Source organism: Centrocercus urophasianus, unplaced genomic scaffold (assembly GCF_019232065.1).
Source record: "Centrocercus urophasianus isolate 14NV4802_14NV808 unplaced genomic scaffold, USGS_Curo_1.0 seq_14, whole genome shotgun sequence".
NCBI lineage: Eukaryota > Metazoa > Chordata > Aves > Galliformes > Phasianidae > Centrocercus > Centrocercus urophasianus.
In genome coordinates, this window is record NW_024884586.1 from 3,930,471 (window position 1) to 3,957,785 (window position 27,315).

General features: G+C 43.3%; 1 protein-coding gene across 1 annotated transcript; it reads left to right on the top strand.

The window, feature by feature from the left end:
• Positions 1-5: 5 nt before the first annotated feature.
• CALCA (calcitonin related polypeptide alpha) lies at positions 6-12,691 on the top strand. Its single transcript, XM_042813546.1, is given in 6 exon segments — positions 6-339; positions 342-363; positions 8,541-8,636; positions 8,936-9,067; positions 9,904-11,952; positions 12,266-12,691. Coding segments are annotated over 5 exon segments (525 nt in total). The 5' UTR covers positions 6-263; the 3' UTR covers positions 10,103-11,952; positions 12,266-12,691.
• The last annotated feature ends 14,624 nt before the right edge of the window (positions 12,692-27,315 follow it).

Below are 27,315 nucleotides of genomic sequence, written 5' to 3' on the forward strand. Positions count from 1 at the left end.
GAGTACTGATGCCCTGCTAAAATTACAGTGCTGTGTCCAATCAGCCTTTCTTTCTGCTGATTTTAGCTCAGTACCTCCAGTAGTTCTGTAAGAAGATTAAGATCTGCACTGATACAGAGTCTGTACTGATGAACTTCATAAATAACCTAACTGATCAAAGTGCATCGCATTCTCGGTCATCAAAATATTTAATGCTTAATCCCCAGTATGTTCCTGTGTTGGGATGTTCCGCTTCTGATGTGGAGGTATTAACTTGAGAGCACATGGCCCAGAGGCTGAGGATGGCCCCTGATGCTGCTCAGAAGGCAGGTGAAGACAAAATGAAGCACGTCAAAGGCATCACTTTGAGAGCACAGAGAGGAGGTACTGTGACTGGGATGGCGGAAGGGGACTGGGAAATGATAAGGTGTGGCCTTTTGCCTGGCATTTTGGGTGCAAGTTATCTTACAGAACCATAGAATAACCTGAGTTGAAAGAGACCCGTTAGAGTAATCAACTCCAGCTCCTGGCTGTACACAGGACCACACAAAAATCAGACCCTATGTCTGCAAGTGCTGCCTTAACGCTCCTTGAACTCCAGTAGATAAGTGTGATCACCGCTGCCCTGGGCAGCCTGTGCTATGTCCTCTGGTGCACAACCTGTCCCCCATTTCCAGCTGCCCCTCCCCTGGCACAGCCTCCCCTCAGCCCTGTTGCTGTCACACAGAGCAGAGCTCAGCACTGCCCTTCCGCTCCCTGTGAGGAGCTGCAGCCACCATCAGGCCTTCCCTCAGCTCCTCAGCTCTGGGCTGAGCAAACCGAGGGACCCAGCAACTCCTCATACATCCTTCCCTGTAAATCCTTCACCATCTTTCTTGTCACCTTTCAACACTCTCTAGTAGTTTTATATCCTTTTTGTATTGTGGCACCCAAACCAGCACGCGGTACTCAAGGTGAGGTTGCACCAGCACAGTGTAAAGCAGTGCAATCCCTTCCCTCACACTTTGTTTCATTATGAAATTTCCTGTCATCTTGACTGAATTACTTTGGCCATGCCTGCAAAAACATCAACGTGTCAGTGCCCTAAGATTTCTCACCAGTGGGCAACAGATTCAGGACACCAGTTTGGCTCCAACCAGAGGCAGAATGAGGGGAAGTGATTAAAAAAAAGGTCTGTAATTTGCTTGAGCAGCTGTGCTGAAACACGCAAACTCAAATGGGTGGATTCAAACCTACTTAAGTAAGGAAGAAGGGGTTTACCATCAGCATATTTAGGTGAACGGAGGTACGCAGATGAGCTGATCAAAATATACCTGTCCCAGATCAGATGACACTTGAATAGTTCTCAGAGTGTCTGAGGAAACATAGCCTAGCTGCAATTGCTTTGATTTTCACTTTTAAGTGTGTAATACATCACATGCACCCAGAGATGATTTCCAGAGCATCTGTCTAAGAAAAGAGAGCAAAAGTGATTGACTTCTTGGCAGCAAGCATTCTGGGGAGGAGAAACAGAAAACAAACATAGCATAGGAAGATCCAAGAAATAAAAGGAGGTACAGAAAAGCCCAACAGTCATTTTCAAGAGGAGGAGAGAACAATCAAAACTGATCTTATCATAGTATTTAGACCCTGTGGTGATGGAGGAAAGAAGATGGTGCTATTCGCTGTAACAGAGGATGAGAAATGAAGCACATGATTGCAGAGCTGTTATATCAGATTTGGTCAAGCCAAAAGGTCATGAATCTACTAAGGTTAAAAATCCAACAGTCTCTAAAGAATGATTAAATGGAGGAAAAGTATGACTGAAAGCCATGGATAAGTATGACTGAAAGTTGTCAGAAGTGATAAATGAAGCTTTGCAGACAGATGACATCACGTAAGAACAGAGATGCAGGGATTCAAGAACCCATTGGGCTATCCAAGATGGATTCCTTGCCAGTTCCTCACTGATCTTTTTATATTTCTTTCATTCTTTTGAGAGTGTGGGGGTAGCTTGTGCTGAATTGCTACTTTGGGAAGGTTTTACTCATCTTAATCACAGATGATCAAATGAGCAAACTCATAGGATGAGTAAAGGTTTTGTGATTTCAATTATAAAAAATGATGGCTGAGTAAGGAAACCCATTAAAGTGTGTATCTTTATTAAATTCTAAAACATTCTGGTCATCACAATTCACAATTACTTTGCACCATAAATCCTGTAAGGAAAAGTTGGATGCAATTAAGTAACAGCAAAGATTACGTTCCTGCCTTCTCCAGAAAAGCAGAAGGCAGTTCTTTGAAAGGAAGTGACTATGCACGTGCATAGTTTTGACTTCAGAAGGAATTTGAAGAAATCTACTCATAGCTGGGATTGCTCTTTCAGTAACAATATTCGAAGTCCAATGACAACTCTGTTACATTCTTGGGAGGAAGATAAAGTTGCTTCCAAGCTCCATCAAGTATCTCACCAACTTGTATCAAAGCAGGCTTCTTTCTTTGTCGAGCACAAGTGGCTTTTGTGAAGAGTCAAAGAGTTAAACAGCCAGCTGAGAAGCTATTACACCTGGTCCTCCCCACACACGTGGCACTGCTGGCAACAACAGGGACCTATGGCTGTAGCAGCCCACGGCATGGGGTCAACAGAATGATCCTGGAATGGGCTGATCAAACTGTTAAATGACACTGTGGCTTAATCACAGTTAGGGTTCCCTCTTCTATTGAGGCAAAGAATGAAATACTGACATGAGCTCTCCCAGGCTCTTAGTATCTTGTGAAGAACAAATACAGGGTTAACTTCAGGATTCACCAGACAGTTTCTCACTAGATTTTTGCTGACACGCTCTGATGACATATAAGATAGCAGCGTAGCACTTGTGCAAGCGATCAAAACAAGGTTTTATAACTGTGCTATTGCCTAACAAGGTCTGTTTTCAGTTCTGAGGCTGCTTTCCAGGTAAGGAGTTTGTTCAACTCCTATCTCAGCTGGAGAACATGTAAAACTGAAGTGGAAATAGGTGCTGTGTTTCAGAGTGAGATTCTCCCATGCAGTTTGTCCCCTCTGTGTTAGCCTGGTCATGCTGTGAGTCTGTCCATGGCTGAATTTGGTGAGCTGAAATCTCCCCTTCAGGGATTCCCCTTGTCACAGCACTGGAGGTACAGCCTGGAACAGAACTGGGTCTGGCTGGAGTACTGCAGAGTTTTGCCAGTTCTTAAGGGTGGAAGTGTTGCCAGGTGGCATGAACTGGGCCTGCAGCCTCTGTGAGCCTGCAGGATGGAAGACGATGGAGCCGCAGCCAGCTTTATTATGGTCTGCCCCTTCTCCCCTGCCATAGAACCCTCAGTGCCGCACAGCGTGACCCACTTTGTTGTAAAAGATTATTCTGCACCAGGTTTTTGAGTATATACAGGGAAAGTACTTCAAAGCCAAAGCTCATTAGGAGCGTTTCAGTGAGATTAAAACAATCCAGCATCGATCTTCTGTTTAAAATGTCTTCCATATTTCAGTCTGGAAGCTTTTCTAAGGCATTTTGGAAGATCTGAATTTGCTTCCAGACTGATTCATAGATTTCCCAGTAATTAGCTCAATAACAGTTCCTTTCTTGAGAAACGAGTCACTGAAGCACCCTGAATGCTGATGCTATTAAAAAGGGAACCCTCTGGTGTTGGGATCTGTATCCATGTTCTGGTTCTCAGTGAAATGCTGCATTTTTCTAAAGAGACAAACTCTTTCTTTTTTTGGCCAAATTTAAATGAAACTACATGATGGATGGCTAAAATATAATTTGTGCTGGTAAATCTGACACGAGCTTAGTCTAAATATGGACATTGCCTTCTGAAGGCTGTGGTTGGGAAAGGATCAGATAATTTAGGGAGGTAAGATCTAAAGACCTGTGCTAGTAAAAGTTTGGACGATAGGTAAGGTGTTATGTTTCAGAGCTTAAGTCTCTAGATGTTAAAATTACAGAATCTCAGAAACTGGAGATGAAAGAGATGAAGAAAGCTCGTTTAGTTAATCGTGTTCCCTTCCCAGAATGAATATTATCTACATGATGTCATTCCTGACAGATGTTAGACTATCATGCCTTACAGTGGCATAGAAACTGTTAGTCTAGTGCAATAGAAATTGTTCTTGTATGGCACTAATTTCAATTGTAGGAAGCTCTTTCTAACGCACAGCATTTCTACTGTTGTCTTTTAAGTTCATATATTTTTACATTTCGAGCACATTATTACTTCTTTGTAGCAAGTATTTATGTTTTGATCTTTCTCCATGATCTTTCCTTCTGCTGTTTCTCCAATCTTCACTCCCTCCAAGTTGCCCAGGTCTTTCTGAGGTATGTCATGCTACCCTGAACAGAGTACAGTGAGGTCTAGGTCTTATCAGCAGCAAGTGGAGTGCAAGGATTAGCTCCAGGGCCTTAAACACGACATTCCTGTTAACAAACAACTTTATTTTAATACAGCACCATGTGGCTAACTCAGGTCCTGATTAATTTTCTGCGGGGCAGATTGGGGTCACACATTAGAAAGATGTTTTCATGGGTATTCAGCAGCGTTCACTGTCCCCTGTATGAGTTGTCATCTTCTTCATTGGAAGTGTTTTCCAGCCATGTGTGGAGATACGAAGCTGAATTAGGCATCTACCTGGAACATGGACAGGTAGAGACACAGAGACAGAAAGGCTGTGTAGCTTTTATAACCCACTTTAACATGAAACATCCTGCTCTGCAAATCAGGTGACATTTAAGAACCTCACTGCAATGTCTATGGCTTGTTGGCACGATGGCAATATTTATAGCAGAAAAACAAATGGTTGTGCTTCAAGACGTATAGCTAAACAACATGCAGTAGGATATTGGAAGAAATTCAATCAAATGTAGAGAAAGAAAGTCAATTGAAAAGAGGGCAGCCTTTTCTGATTCCCTACAAACTAATTAAAAGAGGAAATTCTTTTTTTTTTTTTTATTTGGAGCTGCAGGTTGTATTGGATAATCTAGCTTCTTATTAAAAAAAAATCAAGTCATTCTGTAGCACTTCAGTTCATCTCCTTTGAACCTGTACAAACTGATTGTTTCACCTGACATCAGGCACTGAAGGAAGCAGAACCAGATCCTTGTTTCTATAAACCTCATGTTTCCTTAGTGCAGTGCTCACAGGTACCCACTGCACTAGTTTTCCCACAAATACTTAACCTCTGGTTTTGGATTTATCCAGCAGCAGGAAACCTTGATCCCATAACAGCCCTGCCACTTTTTGGCAGTTTCTAAAACTAGACAATCCCATCTTTGGAGTTCTTTCATAGCTGTTGCTTCTCCATCTTATGTATAAGAGAAGAGAGGAAGAAAATCTATCTGATGAGACCAGCTGATGTATAATTGTGGGGAAAAAAAACAGAAGGAGCTGGGAGTCCCTCCATTAGTGCTGGCAAGGAGCAGCCAAAGCGCTTGCCAACATCCAAATACTATTTCATCTTTACGCTCACAAAAGTTTATCTATTAGCACTAATACCTGTTGCTTTAAATTTATGTTTCTTCCTGTGAAAGCCTAAAGTAGAAACGCTGGCATCTGAAATCCGTAATCAGTACATCCTGAGGGCTCCAGCCCGGGGCTGTTATGTTGGCAAGAGAAGTACTTGGAGTGACTGGAGTTGGCTGTAAGATGGAATACAGCTTGCTATCCCTCTAAAGAACTGAGATACTCTATTCCTACATGGTCGTCTGGGTTTTTTAAAGGTTAAAAGATAAATATTCCTTGCCGAGTAAATAAATCCCCAAAGAAAATGAGTGTGATTAATTTTTAACATAGAAAGGGAAAGGAATGGTGGAAGGCTGGGGCTGTGAGTTCAGTCCTGGAGCTCCCACACCATACATCTGTTGATGGAGCTGCACAAGTCACGCTGAAACAGCAAAAGCGATGCCGACCTGTTCCTTTGGGTGCTACCTCACGTTTGTAAATGAAACCTCAGAAAGACTAGCTGAGAAATCAGCACAGAAGTGTCGGAAATATATTTAAAATTAAATACTTCAGTTCCTTCTCTCGGGAGACCGAAGGTTCCCCTGGCACGCAGCCGTGCATCACAAACTAACTTTCCACGTGCGCGTGTGGGAGCAGCAGGAGGGCTGTGGGACGAGCCTAGCCGGGAGGGAGCCGTAACGGGATGCGTAACGGGGAGCCCCGGGCCGGGCTCCGTTCGTCTTAAACGGTTCTGCAGTCATCGTTCTGCAGAACGAGAGCGGAAAAGCGGCAGCCAGAGCCCTGCCGTAGCGCGGTGCCCCGCTGCGGGGCGGGAGGAGAATGAAGAAGCCGCCATCGACTGATCAGCGCGCCGCGTCCATGCTCCTCTTCCAACTTCCAAGACAGCGAATACCTGTTCTCGTTTCTCCCTACCTTCGTTCGTCTGCAGGTGAAATGCGTTGCTTCTGCCATCAGGAGCCGTCTGTGAAACAAACAAGAAAAAAAAAAATAATGCAAGAGGATGCGGCAGCAGTGCCCGTGTCAAGTCGCCCGCCTGCACCGAGCACGGAACGAGCCGTCCCGCACCCCGCCCGCTGCTCACCTCCGCGCGGCCGCTGAGTCCCGCTCGCAGCCTGGGGACAGATAGCGACAGCGCAACGCGGGGCGCGACCTCATACCGCGGGCGGGGCTCGGCAGCGCCGCAGGGAGGGGGCCCGGAGCCAGAGGGGCCGGGGGCTGCCGCTTCCCCCCTCTCCTTCCACCCGCCCCATCGGCGGCTGCGGAGTCGGGGGTGTGGGTTCTTCTCCTCCCTGCTCCCGCCCGGGCCGGAGGCGGCTTTCCGCTTTTCTCCGGTCCTCGAGACCCCTCGGCAAACACTCCTCCGCCCTTGCAAACATCCTGGCGGCAGGTGCAAAGGGTCCTCCGCGGTGATGCGTGGAGCCGCGGCAGCTGTCGGTAATCCGCAACCGCCCGCCTGTCCCGCGCTCCATCCCCCCGCCTCTTCCGAGCGCCGGAAGGCGCCGCACCTGCCCGTGCCGGTAATAGCGGCGGCAGAGATGACGGTGATGATTTCCTCGAGGGCTGCGGGATCCCACCGTGGTGCGAGCCCGGGGGAGGCGGCGAGGGCTGCCGCTCTCAGCCGCCCGGGGCTCCTCGCTCCGGCCGGCAGGGACCCGTCAGGCTCCGCTCAGCACTGTGCGTACGCTCCGGCTTCGCGGCCGCAGCCCCTCCCGTCCGAACACAGCCGTCGGGGCGCCGATAGAACGGCAGAGGCCGCCCGGAGCGAGCCCGGCGGGGGGGAGGGAGTTGGGGAGCGTGCGGCCGGGCATCGTGGGAGGCAGTTCGCCCTCCTCCCCCCCGCCCTGCCGCCGCCGGCTTTTTTGTGAATGGGACGGTGGGACCGAGCGGGGCATGACGTCACCGCCGGGCCGGGCGGCCGGGGAAGTGATTGGCTGGCGGGGCCCCGCGGGCGCCCACGCAGGCTGCCGCGGCGGCAGGTATAAAGGGCGGCCGGCGGGCAGCGCGCGGCACCGCGGCTCGGCGGCAGCAGCACGGCCTCCGCTCCGCGCGGCACCGCTGTTCTGACCCGCACCGCCGGTAAGATCAAGATCCGCGTGCTGCGGCGCTCCCGGCTCTCTCGTGTCATTACGCTGACGTGCGGGGCGGTAACGCGTTAGTTCTGTGGGTGGGTGTGTGGAGAAAGAAAGCGAGCGGAGCAGGTAGGTAGGAGCCGACCCTCGCACTCCCCATCCCTGTGACGCTTGCAGGCTGAGAGGTGTGGGGCAGCCTCCTTGTAGGGCATTGCCGGTGGCCTTGGGGCATCTGAAGGCTGAACTGGGCCGGGAACGGGCGGCTGAGAGATCTAGAGCTGGTGGGGCAGTTACCCGTGTGCCTGTCTAACTTGGAGAGCTGATGCTGTGAGGAGCAGAGCTGTAACTCAAAGCAATTCGATTATGATTTCTTTTACAGGGTTTGCTTTTGCGACAGGTTGTGTTTGTGGGTGTTTTTTTTGTTTTTTAGTATTTTTTTGCTTTGTTTTTAATAGCTTCTCCTGCCTCTAGTTTCTGAGTAGGAATACTGATAGAAATGAAGTTGCTTAGTTCTTAAGGCATAATTTAAGCTGGGACATTAGCGTGCTAACTGCCAAGAAGCAAGCAGCTTCAGGTACAGTGCCAGCAGTGGCACTTCATTCTTAGCAGTGTTAAACTGTAAGCATTTTTCTCCTTCTCTTTCCTCATTAATTTTTTTTTTTTCCTCATGACTCTTCTCACACAGCTGCCTCTTTGCATTGCACACCCTGAATGCCATTGTGTAGCAGACAGGGGGATGTGTTTTCACCCAGTCTGGGGGGAAAGGCTGCATTAGGCTGAAAGCAGCTGGACAGAACTGCAATTCAGAAAGACTGTGTTTATGTTCCCTGTAATAGTATTCAGTTATCTTAAAATTCCAAGGAAGCTAAAGCAAAATGGAGTGATTAAAGGTAATGTTAGGGGAAAGAAAACAGTTAAACAGAACCGTGAGCACTTGTGCAACTTGTGGCTAGCAGAGGATGGCCTCCTCAATAGGTCTTACAGGATCGAGATGATTGGAAAACAGCCATTGCTTGATATGCCTCTTTGTTGTAGAGAGGAAATCATGGTTATGCTGAAGATTTCATCTTTCCTTGCTGTTTATGCCTTGGTTGTGTGCCAGATGGACAGCTTCCAGGCAGCTCCAGTCAGGTAAGAAGCCGGTCGTATTGCTGAGTGCTTTGTCTGAATGGTTTGGAAATACTTAACTTTCATTTTTTTTAAGAGCTCTGGGAGAGAATAAGACTACAGAAAGCTGGCTTCTTCTGGGCTATCTATGCTATTCATGTTTTTCTAACTAGGTGTATAAAACACCTAATGCTGTGCATGTGTGTGACTCGCATTTTCACACCCGTGAAAGGCACCGCCGATGACGTACAGCAGTGCAGGGCACACTCCTCTCTCCTTTACGTGGCTCTCTGTGTTCATCCTGTTTTCTTGCCTCTGCGTAGACCTGGCTTGGAGTCCATAACAGATCGAGTGACGCTCAGTGATTACGAAGCTCGGAGATTATTAAATGCGCTGGTGAAAGAATTCATACAGATGACAGCAGAGGAGCTGGAGCAAGCCTCTGAGGGGAACAGGTAAGGACAACGACTGTGGGGGTTGGGAAAGGTCAAGTTGGATGTCAGACACTTCACAGAGAGCCACCTGAGCAGACCCTCTCTCTTTTGTTTTTGTTTTCTTGGGGTTATGGTTAACTGATCACCTAATTTATAAAGGAGGATAATGTAGAGACATCGTAACGTTTGTGTCAGGAGAATGGCTTCCACTTAGTTAACCTGCTTCTATCTGCCTCTTACAACCGAAAGTGGAGGGCGATTTCAGCTTGAGTGAGGGGGTTACGGGGGGAAAAAAATACAGCAAAAGGTATGTTTTCTTAGTGGGAATTTAGGGGTCATTCAGTCACTCTTGGATTCTCTGTCATGAAAGTGCATGCTGTTGTAAGGCATGGAAAGCCCCTGGCAGAGGGGAGGTGCCCTCCCAGTGCACGCAGTGCCATCTCCCCCCTGGAGCAAAGGCATGCAAGAACGTTTGCATTATCCTAATAGGATTTGTATTGCAAAGCATGGTGATGATGTATGACAGACTGAAAAGCATGCTGAATACATGGAGAGTGAAACTTGCTGTCTCCTAACTGCAAGCATCTTAAAGGCTAATGAGCTTGCTTTTTCAACAAAATGAATTCATTGAAAACGGTGGTTTTCTTTCTAAGTGCATTTGTCTGAACCTTGCTTGCATGGAGCGTGATGTGGAGGGATTATTTTTATATTATTGCGTTTGTATTATTTATTGTATTATTTTGATTTTCTTAACAGCAGATATTTGCCTAGGGAAGAAATGCATGACTGTGCATGTTTGAAATATTCTTCTTTTGGGCATGGTTTGTTTGTTGTTTTTTTTTTTTCCCCCCCTGCAGCCTGGATAGACCTATTTCCAAACGCTGTGCCAGTCTGAGTACTTGTGTGCTGGGCAAACTGTCTCAAGAGTTGCACAAATTGCAAACTTACCCTCGTACTGACGTCGGGGCTGGAACTCCTGGCAAGAAAAGAAATGTGCTGAATGACCTGGAACATGAACGCTATGCAAACTATGGGGAAACCCTAGGAAACAACTAGGCGTGCTTATTTCTACCCTTCTTCCCTTCCATCCCCATCCTCCCCCCCTTTTTTTTTTAAACCTGATGCATGTGGATCTAACTTTGATTGCTAACTCTGCTGTGTTCTTTTGATTCTGTTTTTGACAGAGAATGTTTGAGGTGGACCTAATGTTAGCAAGGCAGAACATAACACACACATCAAGCTAGGGGAAAAATAAATAAAAATAGACAGCGCTGCCTCAATTTCAAATGATTTTCTTAGGTATTGATTTTAAAAAATGAATCTAGAAAAGGCTCTTCATTTCTGGCTACTAAATGTACAAGTAGACTTTTTTTTCTGTGCCTGCCCACGCACTTGTTCAATAAACCTATTTTTCTATAAGGATTAGATCTGTTTTGTTTACTTGTTTTAGAATGTGAGACTTCTAGATAAGGCTAGAGAGGTTTTGTACGTTGTTGTGTTCAAGAGAGGCAATGCAAGAAATTCTAGAGAAGTTTAATAAGTTAAGAAAATGCAAAGGTATCTTAGAAGTTATTCATGCGCATGGGAATTATACAATATATGCACTGGTGTAACCAAGCATGCATGCAAACCTGTTAGTAAATAGCCTGAGATGCAAAGGAGTCAAGAAAGGCTCATGCAGAGCTGTACAAACTAGGAACATAATCCTGACTGTGTGCTGAACACTTACAGGTAAGAATTTAATATTTTCTCTGCCTTTTTTTTTTTCCTTCTCACTTGATAAGTCTTCACACTAGTGTAATTGAAACCTGAGTATGCTTTAAGTAAAGAAGCTAAATAATGTTGTTCTTATTGCTTAATGTTTAGATAGTTTTGCCTGTATTTTCAAAGAAATGCTTACTTTAGCTGTTTCTCACAGTATGTTCCATACCTTTATTTCCAGTTCTTCTGTTGCAACATCATATTTCTCCTATAAGCAGAAGCCTGTTCTGAATCATGGCATCAGTGTTATAAACAATATTATTTGTTACCATTAATGAACTGTCCTGCAATGCTTTTCTGAGCAAAATTGTTCTTCCTTCAGATGCTTGTCCTTGCTTTAGTAGAAAATTTTCAAGCAAGGTCTGAGTGGAAATGTATGCCATGAAATACTGTCTAGCAAAAAAAAATTACTTGCCATGGGCTTACCTGAAGATATTCTGATGTCAGTGTAGTATTTACATAGCAATGAGCTGTACTGAACTGGGGTCCAGTGGCAAGAAAGATGTTTCCATGTTCCCACTGGATATGCAGAAGTAGTATGCTTGTGTGTGGTTCAGCTCTGCACGCACATGAGTGGCTGCTGGGCCCCTCACAGTTTTGTGAGGAAAGGGGATTGGTTAAATATCCCAGATCTGCACCTCACCAGCATCTCTGTGCTTGCCGTGGTACCTTGGAGACAAGAAACAGCTCAGATGTCCCGAAAGTCTGGTTTGGTCCAATTGGTCTTCACTTCAGACAAGCCCTTCTTGGGCAACTACCTTTCACAAACTGAGCCTGATACTTAGAAGAAAAAGCTTGTTGGTGGAGCAAATGAAATGCCTGCTATACAACAAGCCTGCCCTTGCTTTTGTGGAAAAAGCTTTCTGAGGTATAACATCCCTTACTGCCATCTTGTTGCAAGCAGGGTAGAGACCTTGGAAACTGACTTGGAACTAACTTTGTTCTCCTTTCAAAAAGCAGTGTAACAGCACAGAAAAGGGCGTGCAACACAGCTACCTGTGTGACCCATCGCCTGGCAGACTTCCTGAGCAGGTCGGGAGGAGTGGGCAAGAACAACTTTGTCCCAACCAACGTGGGCTCCAAGGCTTTCGGCAGGCGAAGAAGAAACGTTCAAATATAAAGAGCTGAATGGTAACATGCATATGGTAAATATATTGCATAAATAATCTTCAGGGCAGGCAACCCTTAGGTAACCTGAGTTTGCAGAACTTCAGTGTTGCTGGATGAGTAACAGGCTTGTAATAAAAGTACCCCTGGTAAATAGGATAAGTAAGGGTATAAAAAGCTGTTACAAATGTTAGTGAAGTTTGTGGAGAAGGACTTTCAGAGGTGTTCCCCTTAGGTAGCTGACTCCACAGTGCATTATCTAAATGCAACTGTATGGTTGGAATCGCTTTTCTCATTTTGCTGGCAATGTTTAATTATCAACATATGGGTAACTCTGTTTGTTTCTTTCAGGTTGATGTGAAACTGCAGACTCAGCTTTAATTTCTAATGAATGGAACTCTTCTCCACAAATCAAGACAGCCAAAAAAGATTAATTTTGCATCCTAATATTGAAAGCGTTTTGTTTAAGACAAAAACGAGAACACTTCTGTTATGTATAGAACAAGGGACTCTAGTTATTCAAGTTAAATTATTGTATATTCTTTTTATATGCAACTCTATTTCAAATAAAATGTGACAGCATCTATTATTTATCTTCTAGCATATATGTGATCCATGCTATTTATCCTGGCACTGCTGCCAAAACTCGGGGAGTTGTACTGAGCTGCTGCCTAGCAAGGCGTGTGTGTATAACATGGTGTGCTGTGCCTTGGTGTTGAACACTTCACTAACCTGATTGTACAGTATGTTTAAAAAAAAAAAAAAAAAAACCAAACCAAAAACAGAGAACAACCTCTTAACTATTGTATCATTTGTGAATTTAAGCAAAATTAAAAAAAAGTATTTTTAGATACACTTGGAATGAGAAACTGATTTATTTATTTTTTTTTTTTTTCATTTTGGATGCACTTACAGAAGCTTTTGGCAGTAACCCAGCATCACTGCAAATTAGATGGCCCAGTCATCTCTTACAGCCTTATTTGCTGTAGATGTAGGCTTTGAGGCAAGTGGTCCAAACTGGGAGAAGAGCAGCCTTAGAGTATGCATTCAGAAACCAGTAAGTGAGTGGGGTACTGCTTACTGAGACTTGTGTTAAAAACAAAAAGTCACACTTCTGTCTAAAAAAAGGAGTCCAGAGGCAACGTTTATCATGTGTGAGTTAAGACAATGTTTTCCTATGGGCTGTAGTTGGGCTGAAACAGCCTAATGTGCCTTGTGGGTTTAAGGTTAAAAAGGTAAATTAGAAAGGAACTTTAAAAGGTGCTCCGGAAATATCCATTTCTTTTAAGCAAGCCTGAGCCTAAGTCTACTTAGGGATCAGGGACAAATAATTAGAGTAAGTGGAGAAGAGGGTAGCTGGAAGCAATCCATGGCTCTTTAAATGATGCTGCCAGCTCCCTCCACAAAGCTGCTGCTTTTTCAGTTTAGTAGCTGAGTCAGATGTTCGTTTAGACACAAATTTTCTGCTCTACAGTTGGACTCCCAACTCACTGTGTAAAGTAGATATTTAAGCCCCTCATCATATCTCTGTCTGTCTTTGCTGCAGGTGTAATAGGAAAAAAGAGGAGCGAGGTCAACCAGGTGTAGATAAAGCCAGTAAGGCTGCCCAGTGTTGATGCTGTTTCTGTAGCTCATTCACGGCCGTGGCTTTACTCCTTGAGGGACATTTCAGCTATAAGTAAGTTAGTGTACAAAGCAGACCTTGTAGGCATAACTTGTGAAAGATATAAGCCAGTTTAGGGGGGAAAGTTCTACTGTTTGAGTGGGTAAGGAAGGGTGCAGAATGAGTGGCCTCTTCCTAGGTCAGCTGAGAAATCTGTTACTCTGAGACAGTTTAGCACTTTTTTTTTCTCCTGTGTACTTCTGAAGTAGCTTAGATTTACTACATCTGTATTTACTACAACTGCATGACTATGCCCTGCCCTGCCCTGCGTGACCCTGCTTGGGTCATGTGTGGAAGACCCAATTTTGCAGTCAGGAAGCATTTTTTTCCTCTAGATTTCAGATATTTTTTCTCTTTTTATTTTTTCTTTGTACAAAACGTGGATGATGTGCTGAGGTCACCTGATCACAACAATACTCCTTTCCATGTCACTGTAGAGCCTTGGAACAAAGGTGGCAGGTGGTTTTTGGTCCCTATTATAGCACCCAGCTTAATCTGCTCCAAAATAAAATGCCTAAGCTTAGTTACTGGGATGAGTGCATGTAAGTCAGTGATGCATTTTCAGTAAGAAGCCAGGTAAAGTTCATGGTCTCCTTCTGGCCTTAAAACAGACACTCAAGCACTTTATTGTTTCAGTTTACAGCTGAGACATCTGAGGCTCCTTCATGTGTAGTTTCCAACCCCTTTAAAAAATCAGATCTTTTTTTCACAAACTCACTATTGTCTTTCCTGTCAGCCAAAGGGATTTCCTCATTTCCTCAGACTAATGTTCTACATCAAGCCACAAACCTAACATAGGCAGGACATTCTAGTAGTGATTTTGGTTCTTACATTGTTCTGGTTGGAGAAAAGTTGGATCAAACTTTTGTTGTGCTTTTTTTTTCCTTCTTTTTCTTTTTCTTCAGGAATAAATGGTTTCACATCTCAAGATCTATGCCTGCTGTATCTTCAGTTGTCTCATTAATTTCTCCATCTGCACATCAGTGCAATACTCTCAACAAATAAATAGAGAATCATACAACTGTTAAAGTTGGAAAGACCATTAAGATCATTCAGTGCAACTATTTAACCCATGCCTCTGACCACGTCTACTATTTTGGAATTAGAGTTTAGTAAAGGAAAATATGTTTTCTATTGTAATTACTTTCCCATTTTAATTGCATTACTGATAGCTGGTGGCAAATATAATGTTGGTGAAGTATGTGGGAGTGATATCAAACCCAAGTTATTCAGTATTCAGTCAGCCAAGACAATATGAGTTAGCCATGCACAGGTCTTTGTATTGTTTATGAGGCAGTATCATCATGCTTATAGACTGGTTCTGATGTTCTTAGGTATTTGTCAGTATGCACTTTTCTTGACAAACCTGTTTCTTTTTTATTCTGTGTGCAAGCAAAGTCTTTGGGGTGGGGCTTTGCAAGTAAAGTTGAAGAGGGAAGAAATTTGTGAGAAAGAACTCTCTGAGGGTAATTTCTTGAAAACTGTCTTCCCATCACTGTAGATTTTGGGGGGTTTTATTTTGCAGAATTTGTAGGTTTTTTTGTGGTTTTTTTTTTGTTTGTTTTTTTTTGTTTTTTTGTTTTTTTTGTTTTTTTCTTTTTTAAGAGTACAGATACAGACACAAGCATGCTGTGAGCCTAAGGCAGATAGATTATGAGTTCCACCTGGTCTTCTTCCCCAGCTGATGGGAAGTAGAAAGGCACCATCTTGTGGCCAGCAAATAAGCACAGCGAGGACCTACAGAAGACCTCTCGTCTGAAATACACACATGCTCCTGCTTTTGTCTTGCTGGTGAGTGCAGCTTCCAGTGGGGATGTGGGCCAGGTGAGCAGGGGTGGCCTTGGGCTGGTGTCATGGGGCATCCCACATGCCCACCTCCCAGAGCCTTGTGGGAGAGGGGACAGCAGGAGGGTGTTGTAGCCTGCCTGGGTATCACAGGTCCCCAGGGCCTTTTTCCAGGGCCGTGGCACCACACAGGGTATCAGGGAGGTGTGGATGTGCTGCTGCAGGGTCCAGCTGAGAAGTGTGTGAGGTCCAAGTGATAACAGAAGCTTTAACATCAACATATCTCCTGATGACCTTTTCAGCTGCCAAAACGGATGTAGGAGCTATAGCTGTTCAGCCCTGTGCTCTTTGCCCGTTCCTAGATCCAGCTGAGATTTTGGTTCGTGATCACGCACCAGGACACAACTGCATGTACTAATAGAGCATCATTTTGAAAAAGCCCAAGTAAATTTACTGTGGTTCTTTCCAGACATTTAGATCTCTTTTTCTTCCTCTCAGAGGAATTCATCTCCCTGAAAGCTTTCATCATCTGCAGTGTGAGAAGGGAAAAAAGCTAATGCTATTCCTTCCGACACCAAACACTGCCAAAAGCAACTGTTAGTAAGCAATAGTAAATTTTGGTATCCACTATCTAATCCAGCACTGTCATGTATAATTAGCAGATAGAATGCCTCTTCAAGGTGAGTAGTTTAACCGTGCTGGAGAATTTGGGCCTTGCATTTTTTCTGTGTTGAACAATGTCAGAGCTATCTCAGAACACCTGAGCACTACAAGCATTTCAAGCTTGTTTTCACATATGTTGAGTACTGGCAATTTTGGTCCCAGCTGGTTGTGCTCTCTACTTGTGACAATTAGTTTGAACCCTTCCCATCTGCCAGGGTTCTACATGGCGCATACATTTTCTTCCTCCTTACCGTGCTAACAGACACCACATCCTTCCTCTAGTCTGCACAGAATTGACCTTTTCTTTAGATGCTCCTTTTCAAATTCTCCTTTGCAGAATTTCCTTTTTTTTTGTCCTTCTGAGTAAGTATTGATAATAGTTTCTAAATTCTGCCAAACTTTGCAATACATCTTCTAGGAGTTTTCAATCCATCCTTAGAGTAATAAAATTGACTGCAACAATTCTCCTTTCTTTCTTTTCTTGGCTTTATCACAATTCCTGTTTTGCACCAATTATGTCTTTGGCTGGGGCTGAGCTGTGATCCCAGCTAACTCATTAGCATCACCTCTAGAAAGGCAAATATTGCCTTTAAACATCTGAATGTGTACCTTTGGGCAAGCTTTTTTCCTAGACCTATATCTGAGAAAATACTCTTAGATCCCACTCAGTACTTCGTTACAAAGATATTGGCTGTCCACCAAAGAAGATTACACTTGTAGTATGGCTTTTCTATTTACTTCTGTTGAGTCACAGTTCTTTTCAGTGGCTTTTCCTAATAGTATCCTGCCCCATTAGCATATAAAGCAATTTGGCGTTACATTCATCTATTCAGTCTTCTCCAGGAGACTAAATGGCAGGGAGTGTGGTTGTCTGGAGGTGATGATCTTATGGTGGAGTCATGGGTACAACATTCTTGAGTAGCTGCCAGCAAGGTTGTCGTTGGTGGCCATTCCCAGGATTACAGTCTGAGTGCTTGAGAAGCCAGGGTGTCTCCTCCTCCTTCTCCATTCCATGGACCTTGTCTGTCTCCATCTCCATAGGTCCCACTGACCTCTATTCACTGCACAATTATCTGCCCTCACTATAGCTTTGCTGAGCTCATACAGCATGATTGCAATCAGTCTTTCTGTTATTGTTTTTTTAAAAACCTAATCCTTAATTTTTGTTTGCTATCTCTCAGGCCACTTCTGCTCCACAAAAGAATGTTCATCTTGTGGCTATTTATACACTCTGTAGCATCTTCATAGCTTTGCAAACAATGTAAAAGTCCAAATCAACAGTATGGACAGCACTAATTTGCCCATTATTTTGCTGACATGCTTCAAAGGCTGTTATAGGTCTCCGCTGTTACGGAGGGAGCCAATTATTGTAATTAGCATGTCCTAAATAGTTACATAGATAGTTCGTAATTCCATTTTTAGCTCACGATATAACTGTGTTTTGAATAGAACAAACATCATAGTTAAAATTATTAGTGGGTAGGACTGGCCTGCTTTTACAAATGAATCCCAAGCAAGCACGTCACAGTGCTGGTGTAATTACTTTTCTGTGTAAATACTGGTTTTTAATCTATGGAAAAGTCCCAGTGGCTTTCTAGCACTTTGTCTGTCCTCTGAGACACTTCTGTGTAAGTTTCTAAGCAAGGTCTGTACTCTTAGTTATCACAGTTCCTTTCCTCCAAGGCTGGAAAATTCTTTATCATTCTATATACATACTAAGTTTTAAGTCAGTTATAAAGCACGTATTGATTTATGTTCCTAATATAATGCAAGAATCCAATGGGAAACAGAAACAGACCTCACTGCTGGAATTGCAGAATTTAAATGAAAATCACCCAGTTATGGAATTGACTTCTGAGAGATGATGGAATACCACCTTACAATAACAGCACTGATACCTGCAGCGTGGGTGACTAAAGCCCCTCACACTGCACCTTGTCTCTTGGCACCACGAGTAGCCAGGGGGGTTTGGCTACAGAAGGAGCGACCCCAGGCAGGCACAGATGTACCGAGACCTTTCTCTCACCTGTATCCCTCCTCCTTTAAAGTTTTACTCTGTATTTGAGTGTTCCCTGCGATGTTTGCCAAAAATATGTTTTACGTGTGCCACTGTAATGATACAGCAGGTGAGATCTGAAGTAGAGCCCTTCTAAACTGTGCAAAGAAAACTCCTTTCTCCTGCAGGATCTCTATCTGTGGACACCAGCCCTATCATTCTTTTTTATGGACACATTCTCTCCTCCCAAGTTTTGATCTCCTCTCATCAGAAATCCAACCTTGCATCCTGTGAACGCGGTGCTTTTTGCTGCGTACCGTTTGGTGATCTTATCTAACGTTGTAATTGGGTCCCATCTTACACATCTCACAGCTCAGTTCTTCCTCCAGATAAGAATACCCTTTTCCCATAATTCAGGTGGCATTTCCCAACTGAGAACATTGTTCACAGGGGACCCGGAACTGATGTGAATATTCTCTGCACCTGTAAGTCCTGTATACACAGCCAGGGAAGTATAAAGCACCTGTAATGGAAATGAGAGTTCACACTAACATTTTCATGTTTCTGTTTCAGCCTCAGGTAAAAAATATATCTGGTAAGAAGACAGGAGAAGGCTTCCACTTTATTTTTTTTATTAAGATTTTATTAACTGTGTAGTAATTCGAACTAGAAACGTGCTGAAGAAAGGGGGAGGTTTGTAAATGCACCTTCCAGATGCTAGAGGGCGTAGAAGGCACAGAAAGTCTCCGGAGTAGCTGTTGAAAGAGGTACGAGGGAGACATTTAGAGCAACTGTCTGTTTTTGTAAAAGGATGTTTGCTAATGTTTGCACTGATCCCGCTCTCTTTCTGAAGAGAACTGACCAAAAAGCAGAAGAAGCTTTCTGGATTTTTATTGGATTTGCAGATAATTTATAAAAAATCAATTATTTATGGGGCTATTGGTCTAAGCGAGGATATTAATATGTGCTCCCAATTTTTACTCCACAGCAGTTTAGTAATGAAGGTATGTTCCAAAGGAGGTCCTATCATTAACCATCAAAACAGAGAGCTACTACTAACATTTTATGAAAAAGGTGGAAGATAAATTCCTAGGCATTGTGGCATTGTGGTATTTTCAAAGAGGAGAACTATAGGCTTCAGATTTTCTGTCTGGTTTGGTCAAAATATTCAGTAACTTTTATTCATCTCTAGCAGAATTTCTGTGCTAGTGAAAATCCTGCTGTGTTTCGTGATGCAGCCTGCAAACCTACTAGTAGGAAAGCTGCGTGAGGGGGATTTTTGGCAGATGCTGTACAGCACAGACCAACATTTTCTCTGTGAGCATTTTGACAGTAAAGTTCACAGGGCTTTCTCTAAATGTGTCAGAGGAACAGGGCCACCACAGTTGCTCCTTGGAAAACCTCTCCAAACAGCAGAGTGTTTTGTCACCAATACAAAGTAAAACAGCAAGAGACCTGAGCTTTCCCAGGCCTGTAAAGGAGAAATATGTACATATTGATAAGTTTGTGTTGGTTTCTCAAGCCATTTCATGCCCCTCAACACAAATATACTGTCAGCTCGTAGGACTCCAATATTAAAGGGAAAGACCCCCCTCAGCCACTGTGGATTCCTTTTTCCCCAGATTTTATGCTTGAGGCCAGATACAGATGCTGAATGACAGGAAGATATTCTAGTAAACAAAACAGGACAGGTGGAGTAGTGAAACTCTGCTGAATTATTCATTGGGTCCTGAATGATGCAGAGAGAATTATTGCAGTGAACAAACACCCCTGGAGAGAGGAGCAGCACAAGGAACAGACCTGCAGTACAACTGACCTGTTTTCCCAGGTAGGCATCTGCAGAATGAATACCTTGTATAAATGAACTGGAGCAGCCATGCTTGATATCTGTCCATTACTTGTCTGGAAATCATCAACCTAATTCCAAAACCAGTTTAGTTTGTGCTATGGTGCCACAGACGTCAAACTAAAAGCACATTCAAGTGCTTTGCTAAAAAGCAATGGACTTCTATGCATATTTATAGGGAAGAACATCTTCAGAATTGCTGGCTCAAGCCTGGTGATGCCTTCTAATAAATGTCACAGGTAAAGAAAGGAACAAAAAATACATCAACACTGAGCTGATTCCAAGAACCAGTGCATACCAATATGTAATTCTGACCTCTGAAGCATTTTCCCAGCTTGTCTTTAGAAGTTGAGAAACTGTACAACCTCATCACAATGGTAGGTATCTCAAGTACAGTACTCCAACTGCTGCTAAGGTTTTTAATAATGATCAGTTGTGTACTGATGTACAAGATAGGGAAGTTAAAGGAGGCTGCCCAGCACAGGCAGAGCAGCTGGGGTAGACAGGGTCACGATGGTTAGACCAGCCATATCAGTAAAACTAAACTCACGTTGGAAGCAGTGGTGGGAGAGCCATACTCTCATCTCAGGTTTGTTCTGGGCCTGGATGCGGTGGTGATGAGTGCTATAAGATTAAAGAGCAAAACAGTGAGAGAGAGGACAGAGTTTGAGAAAAAGGGGACAAGGAGTCATAAAAGGATGTTCCTTGAGTGCCACTTGTACTGGGCATTCAATGTGGAAGACAATAGAAGTGTGTAAGTCAGGCTAGCATTTGAACTGTGCAATAACGAGATAGGGAAAAGCCTGAGTGTTCCAACTTCCCTGCACATGACTTTGTATCTTAAGTGATGCTTTGTTGTGTGGGTTTTTTTTTTTTTTTTTTACATTGCATTGATATTAAATACAAGTATATAGTAACATCCAGATTAATTCAACCTGGCTGAAATCCCATTTAAATGCCTGGCTTCCTTCTGATGGTGCTTACTGCTGAGAGCTGTCACGCTACAAGAAATTCCCTGAGAACAAGGTACAGATGTCACTACCATAAAATGCCACAGAAAGTTAGATTTATTAACCTTTATTAATGCTTTTAAAAATGTTATTTACAAAATATTTTGATTTTTTTTTCTGTATTTTTAAATGGAAAGCAAACTTAATAGGAAGCCTTGTGAGCCTACATGAAAATTTAACAAAACAACCTGATACTGTGGCATAAGAAGCTAAAAGGCTATTTGCTTTGCAACTGAATACTAAGCATATGGCCATCCGAGAAAGTGACTTTTGCTTTAAGGCATTTTTCTTCCTGGTAGTCATTTCCAGAAAGACTGATAGATGGTTAGTCCTAAAAATGCAGGCTTTAATTTGGTACACTAGCATTAACTTCATGTGGTAGGAGACTGCTGTCTTTGCATTTTCTGCAGCAGTTGTGCACACCACCTTTGATGTCTCCTTTTGATGAGACTACTGCTAGGCAGATCTATGGGAAATTTCTAGTGTTGCTTCCTTGAAATTTATGTGTTTGGGGACTGCCACTGCCACAGACCTCCTCCTTGGCTGCAGATATCTGAAGTACCTGGTTTTGGCACTTTATTCTCTGAGCTTGACTTCTAAGCGATCATTTCTCGGGAGCTTCACTGAGGGCAGTAATGGAAAACCACTTATTCTTAACAGCTATGTACTTATGACTTCTTCTGCACAACAGGCTTGCTATTTTTGACTTGATTTTCTGTCTCATCTATGTCTATATGGCTGAAATAGGATGATTAGTTACTGCTTCTCTGAACTTTTGACACTTGCTGGCTGTTTTCTGTGTGTTATTCCCTGTCCAGCAGATGTTTCTGCAGTGAGCAGCCCAGCCATTCAGATTATTTTATTTGGATGACGAAGCCTTAATTTCGTCTTCTGATGGAAGGCTTTTGAGCATGGAGACAGCCTGTTCATTTGTTGTTGTTGTTGTTTTGTTTTGTTTTGTGGAAGGATTCCAGTGGTTTCAGCATTCTTGCATGATTGGATGCATGACATTCAAGAGCTGCATTATCACTGGCCTCACTAGAGGTTGCGTGATTCCTTCAGCGTTTATTCAGCCTGCCTTGGGTGCACTGTGTTCTCAAAAGGCCATGACTTGAGTTCGTGCAAGTCCCCTGTGAGCAGCATTTGAGGTTACTGACATTCTTGAGCTCGGGCTTGAAAAACGCTGCCTGGTGTTTTAAGCTCAGATTCAGATCTCTTCTTACCTTTGAGTAGATATGGAGAGTGTTACACTCCGCTTAAGTCTGGTTGGTGGTATTTACACACACACACACACACACACACACACACACACACAAAGCTGACTATATTGGTAAAACCCTCTTTAAAACCCTCTAATTTAAACTGTTTGTTTTGGGCCACAGTTCTTGTATGAGCGGGAAGAACATGTAGAAACCTGGCCCTGTCCTCAGTGCTGTTGGTAGGTCAGGATGTCTTGAGAGAAGTGAAAAGCTGGGTTTCCCCTCACAGCAGTGATTTTCTCCATTGCTCGTACAAGAAATGTGACATTATTAAGCTGCTGGAATAAGTACATACAGAAGGTAAAAAAGGAGAAAGGAATTTTTCTTTGTTTTCTTGTTAGGAGATGAGCAAACCAATGCTTCAGTCATGTAGGGACTTTCCTGTGTGTTTTATCTCAGGCACTGTCAACAGCTCCATTGCTGTATGGGCACAACGTGTAAATGAGAATATATCAAGCATAAAATGGGAAGAAATAATCCAGAATGGACTCAGATCCAAACTTTAAATTAAAAGGAGGAAGATTATTCTACTTCTTCATCTTTTCAAGTTTTAGGGAGGCCAGTTCTGGCTATGTATTGGATGAAACAAGAAATGTGCCCTGATGTGAACAGAAGTTTTGCTTTTTATTTTGAACTTAAGGATGAAATCAGAGAGAGAGGGGAAAAAAAAGAAATTGAAGCACAGCAGAAAATACATTTTTTGCTGTGTGAATGCAGTTGCAGGATGCAACCACATCCTGTAGACAGGAAAAAACAATGTGATGGTACCATTAGCAGGGCTAAGGAGTGCTGGTGCAGATGCCAGTGCATGCTGACCAGTCTGAGTGCTTACAATGAGCACAATTAATACTGTATTCTAAGGAAGGTAGTGGAATTTGCAATGCATCCAAAAAACAACTAGACCATTTTTCAGGTCCTGGTTATTTCCCAATGAACTGCTTGACCTCAAGGCCTCTAGCAGGCATGAAATTCTGCTTTTGCAAAGCCTCTTAGAATAGTTCCATTCAAATTCAGACATAATTACACCTCTCCTCACAATATCGCATTTCAAATATCCTCCCAGTAATCAGAATTACTGCAGTGTGTGAGGAGTGAAGAGCTCCTTTATCCATACAGCAGAAAGCATTTGAGCTGTTATGAGCTAAAGAAGGTTTATAATGGGACAGACTAATAGAAAAGGCTTTGAGGCATTATCACAGTCACAGAAAGGCATGAGCAAATTTGAGCCTGTCAGAGAGCTACAATGCTGTGCCTTTCCCAGAAAAAGCTCAGATGGAAATTGAGCAAGAAATAGCAAGAATCCCCCACCTCTCTCTCATAAAATTACAGCTGCAGTGAAGTAGTATGTATTAGTTGGTTCCCATGGTTTTGATTTTCTAACTTGCTCTGTATTTTCCTTTTCAAGGCTGATTTCTGTTTGGCAGTTTTACGCTTAAGAGAATACCCACCAGAAGAATTGCAAATGTGTAGCAAACAGAACGACTCTCACACTCTCAGATAGGATGGGGAATACGATTTGTTTAGGTGCACTGGTCAGGTAGCAAAACTGTCCATGGAGATGTCTCTTTGACTGTTAATAGGTTTTCCTTATTGGCAGCAACCCCTCAGTTTTGTGTCTCCCCTTGATGAGGAGAAATATTGACCTCATGAAGGATTTCTTCCAGTTTGAATTTTGTGCCAGTACACAGATCATTACCAACAGCATGTTCCTTTACACGGGCAGTATGTAACACAGGAGCAAGCTGTAGGAAGTTTCAATCTGCAGTATTGTGTTACGTTGCAACATTCAGAGCTCTGCCTTCCAGAATGGAATATGAGAGTTTATCAGTCACGCACTTATAGCCTGTTATAGGGATATTCACTTCACAGTTGGGAGTAAGACTTATTCAACAACTATGTAAATAGGAAAGATTACAAAATTGGGGTATTTCATGGATACTGAGTTCCTATAATTTTTATCAGAATCACATCTAGTGGAGTGAGACTGTTAAATCTAGAGGAAAAATGAGCTCTGTTAGTTCTGCTGCTCATACAGTTTGCACTTTGCAGGTTCTCTTCAGTGGGAGTGGTATTCATGGCACAGAGGTGAGTCTTCTCAGGAACTGGCCACTTTTTCCAAATAAAAACAGCTTGTAGTGGTGATTTGATTGTGGAATTGAAAGTGAGCACACAGAAAGAAACAAAGAGCTGAGCAAGAAGCAGTGCCTGAGCTCATAGCCAAGTGGCACATTGCTGCATTGCATTCACCCTCGTGCATGCCAGCCCAGTTGAGGGAAGAGTGACTTATGTGCCCGTTGTCATTGACGCAAAGAAAGATACCCACACAATGAGTAGTCTTGAAAATGGAGGAAGAAACTGCTGAAATAGCCTGCAAAGTCTGAGGTCTGTAACCATACACAGAAACAAAATGAGTTGGCTTGACTGAAACCCTGTAATTTCCTAGATTACTAGTTCGCAAAGATACAGTTTAGTACAAAGTGAGGGCTGCTAACTGTAAAAAGTAAAACATCGTGCGATGGATATTGATTTGTCTAATTATACACAGAATTTATTTAAAGCAGAGACCAGTCTGCTTCAAAGTTTAGAATAAAAAAGGTAGTGGGCGTGTGTCTGTCTGCCAGCATTTACTGTTGGAAGCATTGAATTCCCACATGTGGAATCATTCAGCATGTTTAAAAACGAATAAGAAGAAACGCACTTCCAAGCACTAAATCTTCTTATCTTTGATAAAGTGCAGGTGACCCCAGGTCATGTCTGTAGTGGTATCAAGGTAGCATTTGACATAATGAGTAGTTTTTTATATCACCAGTATCACTAGTAGTTCTAAGGAGAACAATGGGAATGGGCTGAACAGCAGGGACTTTGGCTGATGGTTACCCTGTGGAAAGGGCACTAAAGGGTGAAGTGGCTGGGCTGGAGCTGTTGTGCCATGGAAGCTGGTCATGGGCATTTTTCCCATCTCAATTGGTCTCTGCAAGTCATGGGGTCTGGAGAAATTTGGTTTTTCACAAACCCACTAATGGGAAAAAGTGAATGACACACTCCTGGTGCAGTTTTTCCCCAGCTTTCATTAACCTCTGTATAGATATTATTTTAATTAAAATAATCTTGACAGCACCTATGAAAAAGCTGTGAGGGCTGCAATGGCAATTAAATGTGTTGTCAGAAATGACAAGTAGCCTGGTATCACTGGAAGGAAATTAATGCTCTGGCCAATAATGGAACAGTAATCTTAATCCAGAGCTTTTTGCCTATCAGGAACTCCTTGAAATGGATGGATTTTGGAGATCAGGCAATTTTGGAACAAGACAGTAAAGCAATAGGTACCATAAAGCATCTCTGTTTCAAAAGACAATGTCATACTGGTGTAATGGTGGCTCATAGCTGCCAGGATAAAATGTGGTGCTAACTGGACATTAATAATGCTGTATGTGCAAAGACATGACTTTTCCTAAACTTAAATATCAGAAAAATGGGAAGTTATATTCAATATTAGGTTTTGGAAGTGGAGTTTAAGAATGATATGCACCAGTGCCTGTTGTCTGTTTTGGATTGTGTGCTGCAGGGAGAAGGCATGGAAATTCACTTGAGTGGAATTAGCTTGGCCCACTGTCAGCAACCATAAGAACTAAGGGGTGGGATCAGAGAATCATAGAATCGCTAATGGCTTATGTTGGAGGGGACCTTAAACCCATCCAGTTCCAACCCTTGCTGTAGGCAGGGTTAACACCAACTAGATCAGGCTGCCCGAAGCCCCATCCACCCTGGCCTGGAGTGCCTCCAGCCATGAGGCATTCACAGCTTCTCTGGGCTGCTGTGCCAGTGCTTCCGAGTAAAGAATTTGTGCCTAACAGATAAACTTTGCTGGCAGTGCACTGCAGGATTACAGCATTCCCCCATCTACGCAGAATTTCTTTCTCTATTTAATCCCTAAAATTAAAACGTATCACTTCATTTAGTCACAGCTACATCTTGCAAGAGCTGTGATTTAAAGGAGATAATAAGTAGCAAGATGTTCAAGAAACAGCTTATTTCTCACTTGTTCCGCCATAATGCCCAGCAGTGTGAAAAGACTGGATCCTGTTATGCCAGAGACTGTTACAGAACGCAGTGTGAAAGATTTTCTGTCCCAAGGCCATTCGCACTGTAAAGAAACTTGAAACATCAGAGCCAAAAAGCAACGTGTCAGTAAGGAGAACGGGGGAACAGGGGGACAGGGAGTGCCTTTTTTCTTCTCCGTTAGAAAGGCACTGTTCGTTCCTCACAACTCTCAGATTCACTGTTAGGGTTAACTAATATCTTCCAGTGCAACCGAATGAAGGTTTTGAGCTGAAGAATGGTGGCTAGCAGGGCCAACTTACTTTACGGGCTGACTCAGAAAGAGCTTTCTACATCCAGAAAGTAGCGTGGGAGATAGACTGGCAGTCAGCAGTGGCTGGGAGAGTCCTAAGACCACCCAGAGGGACAGAGCATTGACCTGGTAAGCAGGAACAGGAGACAGGGACTTAGAGCTATGAGGAGGACTAAAAAGAGATGTCAGTATGTACTGCAATAGGACAGCAAGTGAAAGACATCAAAGAGACAGTGATGGGGGCAGAATAAAAAGCAAAGGCAAAGGAGCAATGAGTGAGGAACCTGAGTGCAGAGAGGAGAAGCAGCAGGGACAAAAGTTCTGGGCTATCAAATGGATGCAGCTGCTTCTCTTTGTGAGAAAGATTTCATCTGGGGAGCTGAAGGGGTCAGTAAAATTGTGTGCTGTTTCTGTGTCAGCTTCCAGTCGGAATGTACACAGGAAACAGCCATACTTTCTTATTGATATCATAAGAGAAAAAATGAAACACGAGAGAGGGAAACATCATTTCCAAGGTCCTTCCATACTTTAGAGAATCAGAGGCTTATAGGGTTTGTTTTGTCAGCAACGGGCAAGATGCAAAGTACATCTAAGGAAACACCTGTGTTGAATAAAAAGAGTAACACGTCAGGCATAGCACGGATGGTAAAACAAATGTTTAGCTTCCTATGTAAAATCATTAACTTTTTAAAACTCAAACTGTTTCATTAAAAAAAGGCAAGCCTGTGTGTTTAACCACAAATCTGTTGTTACTTCACTGCTCCTGACAACAGTGCTAATGAAAGCAAAGTTTTTCACAGCTTTCTTCCAGTAAACCACATCTGGATT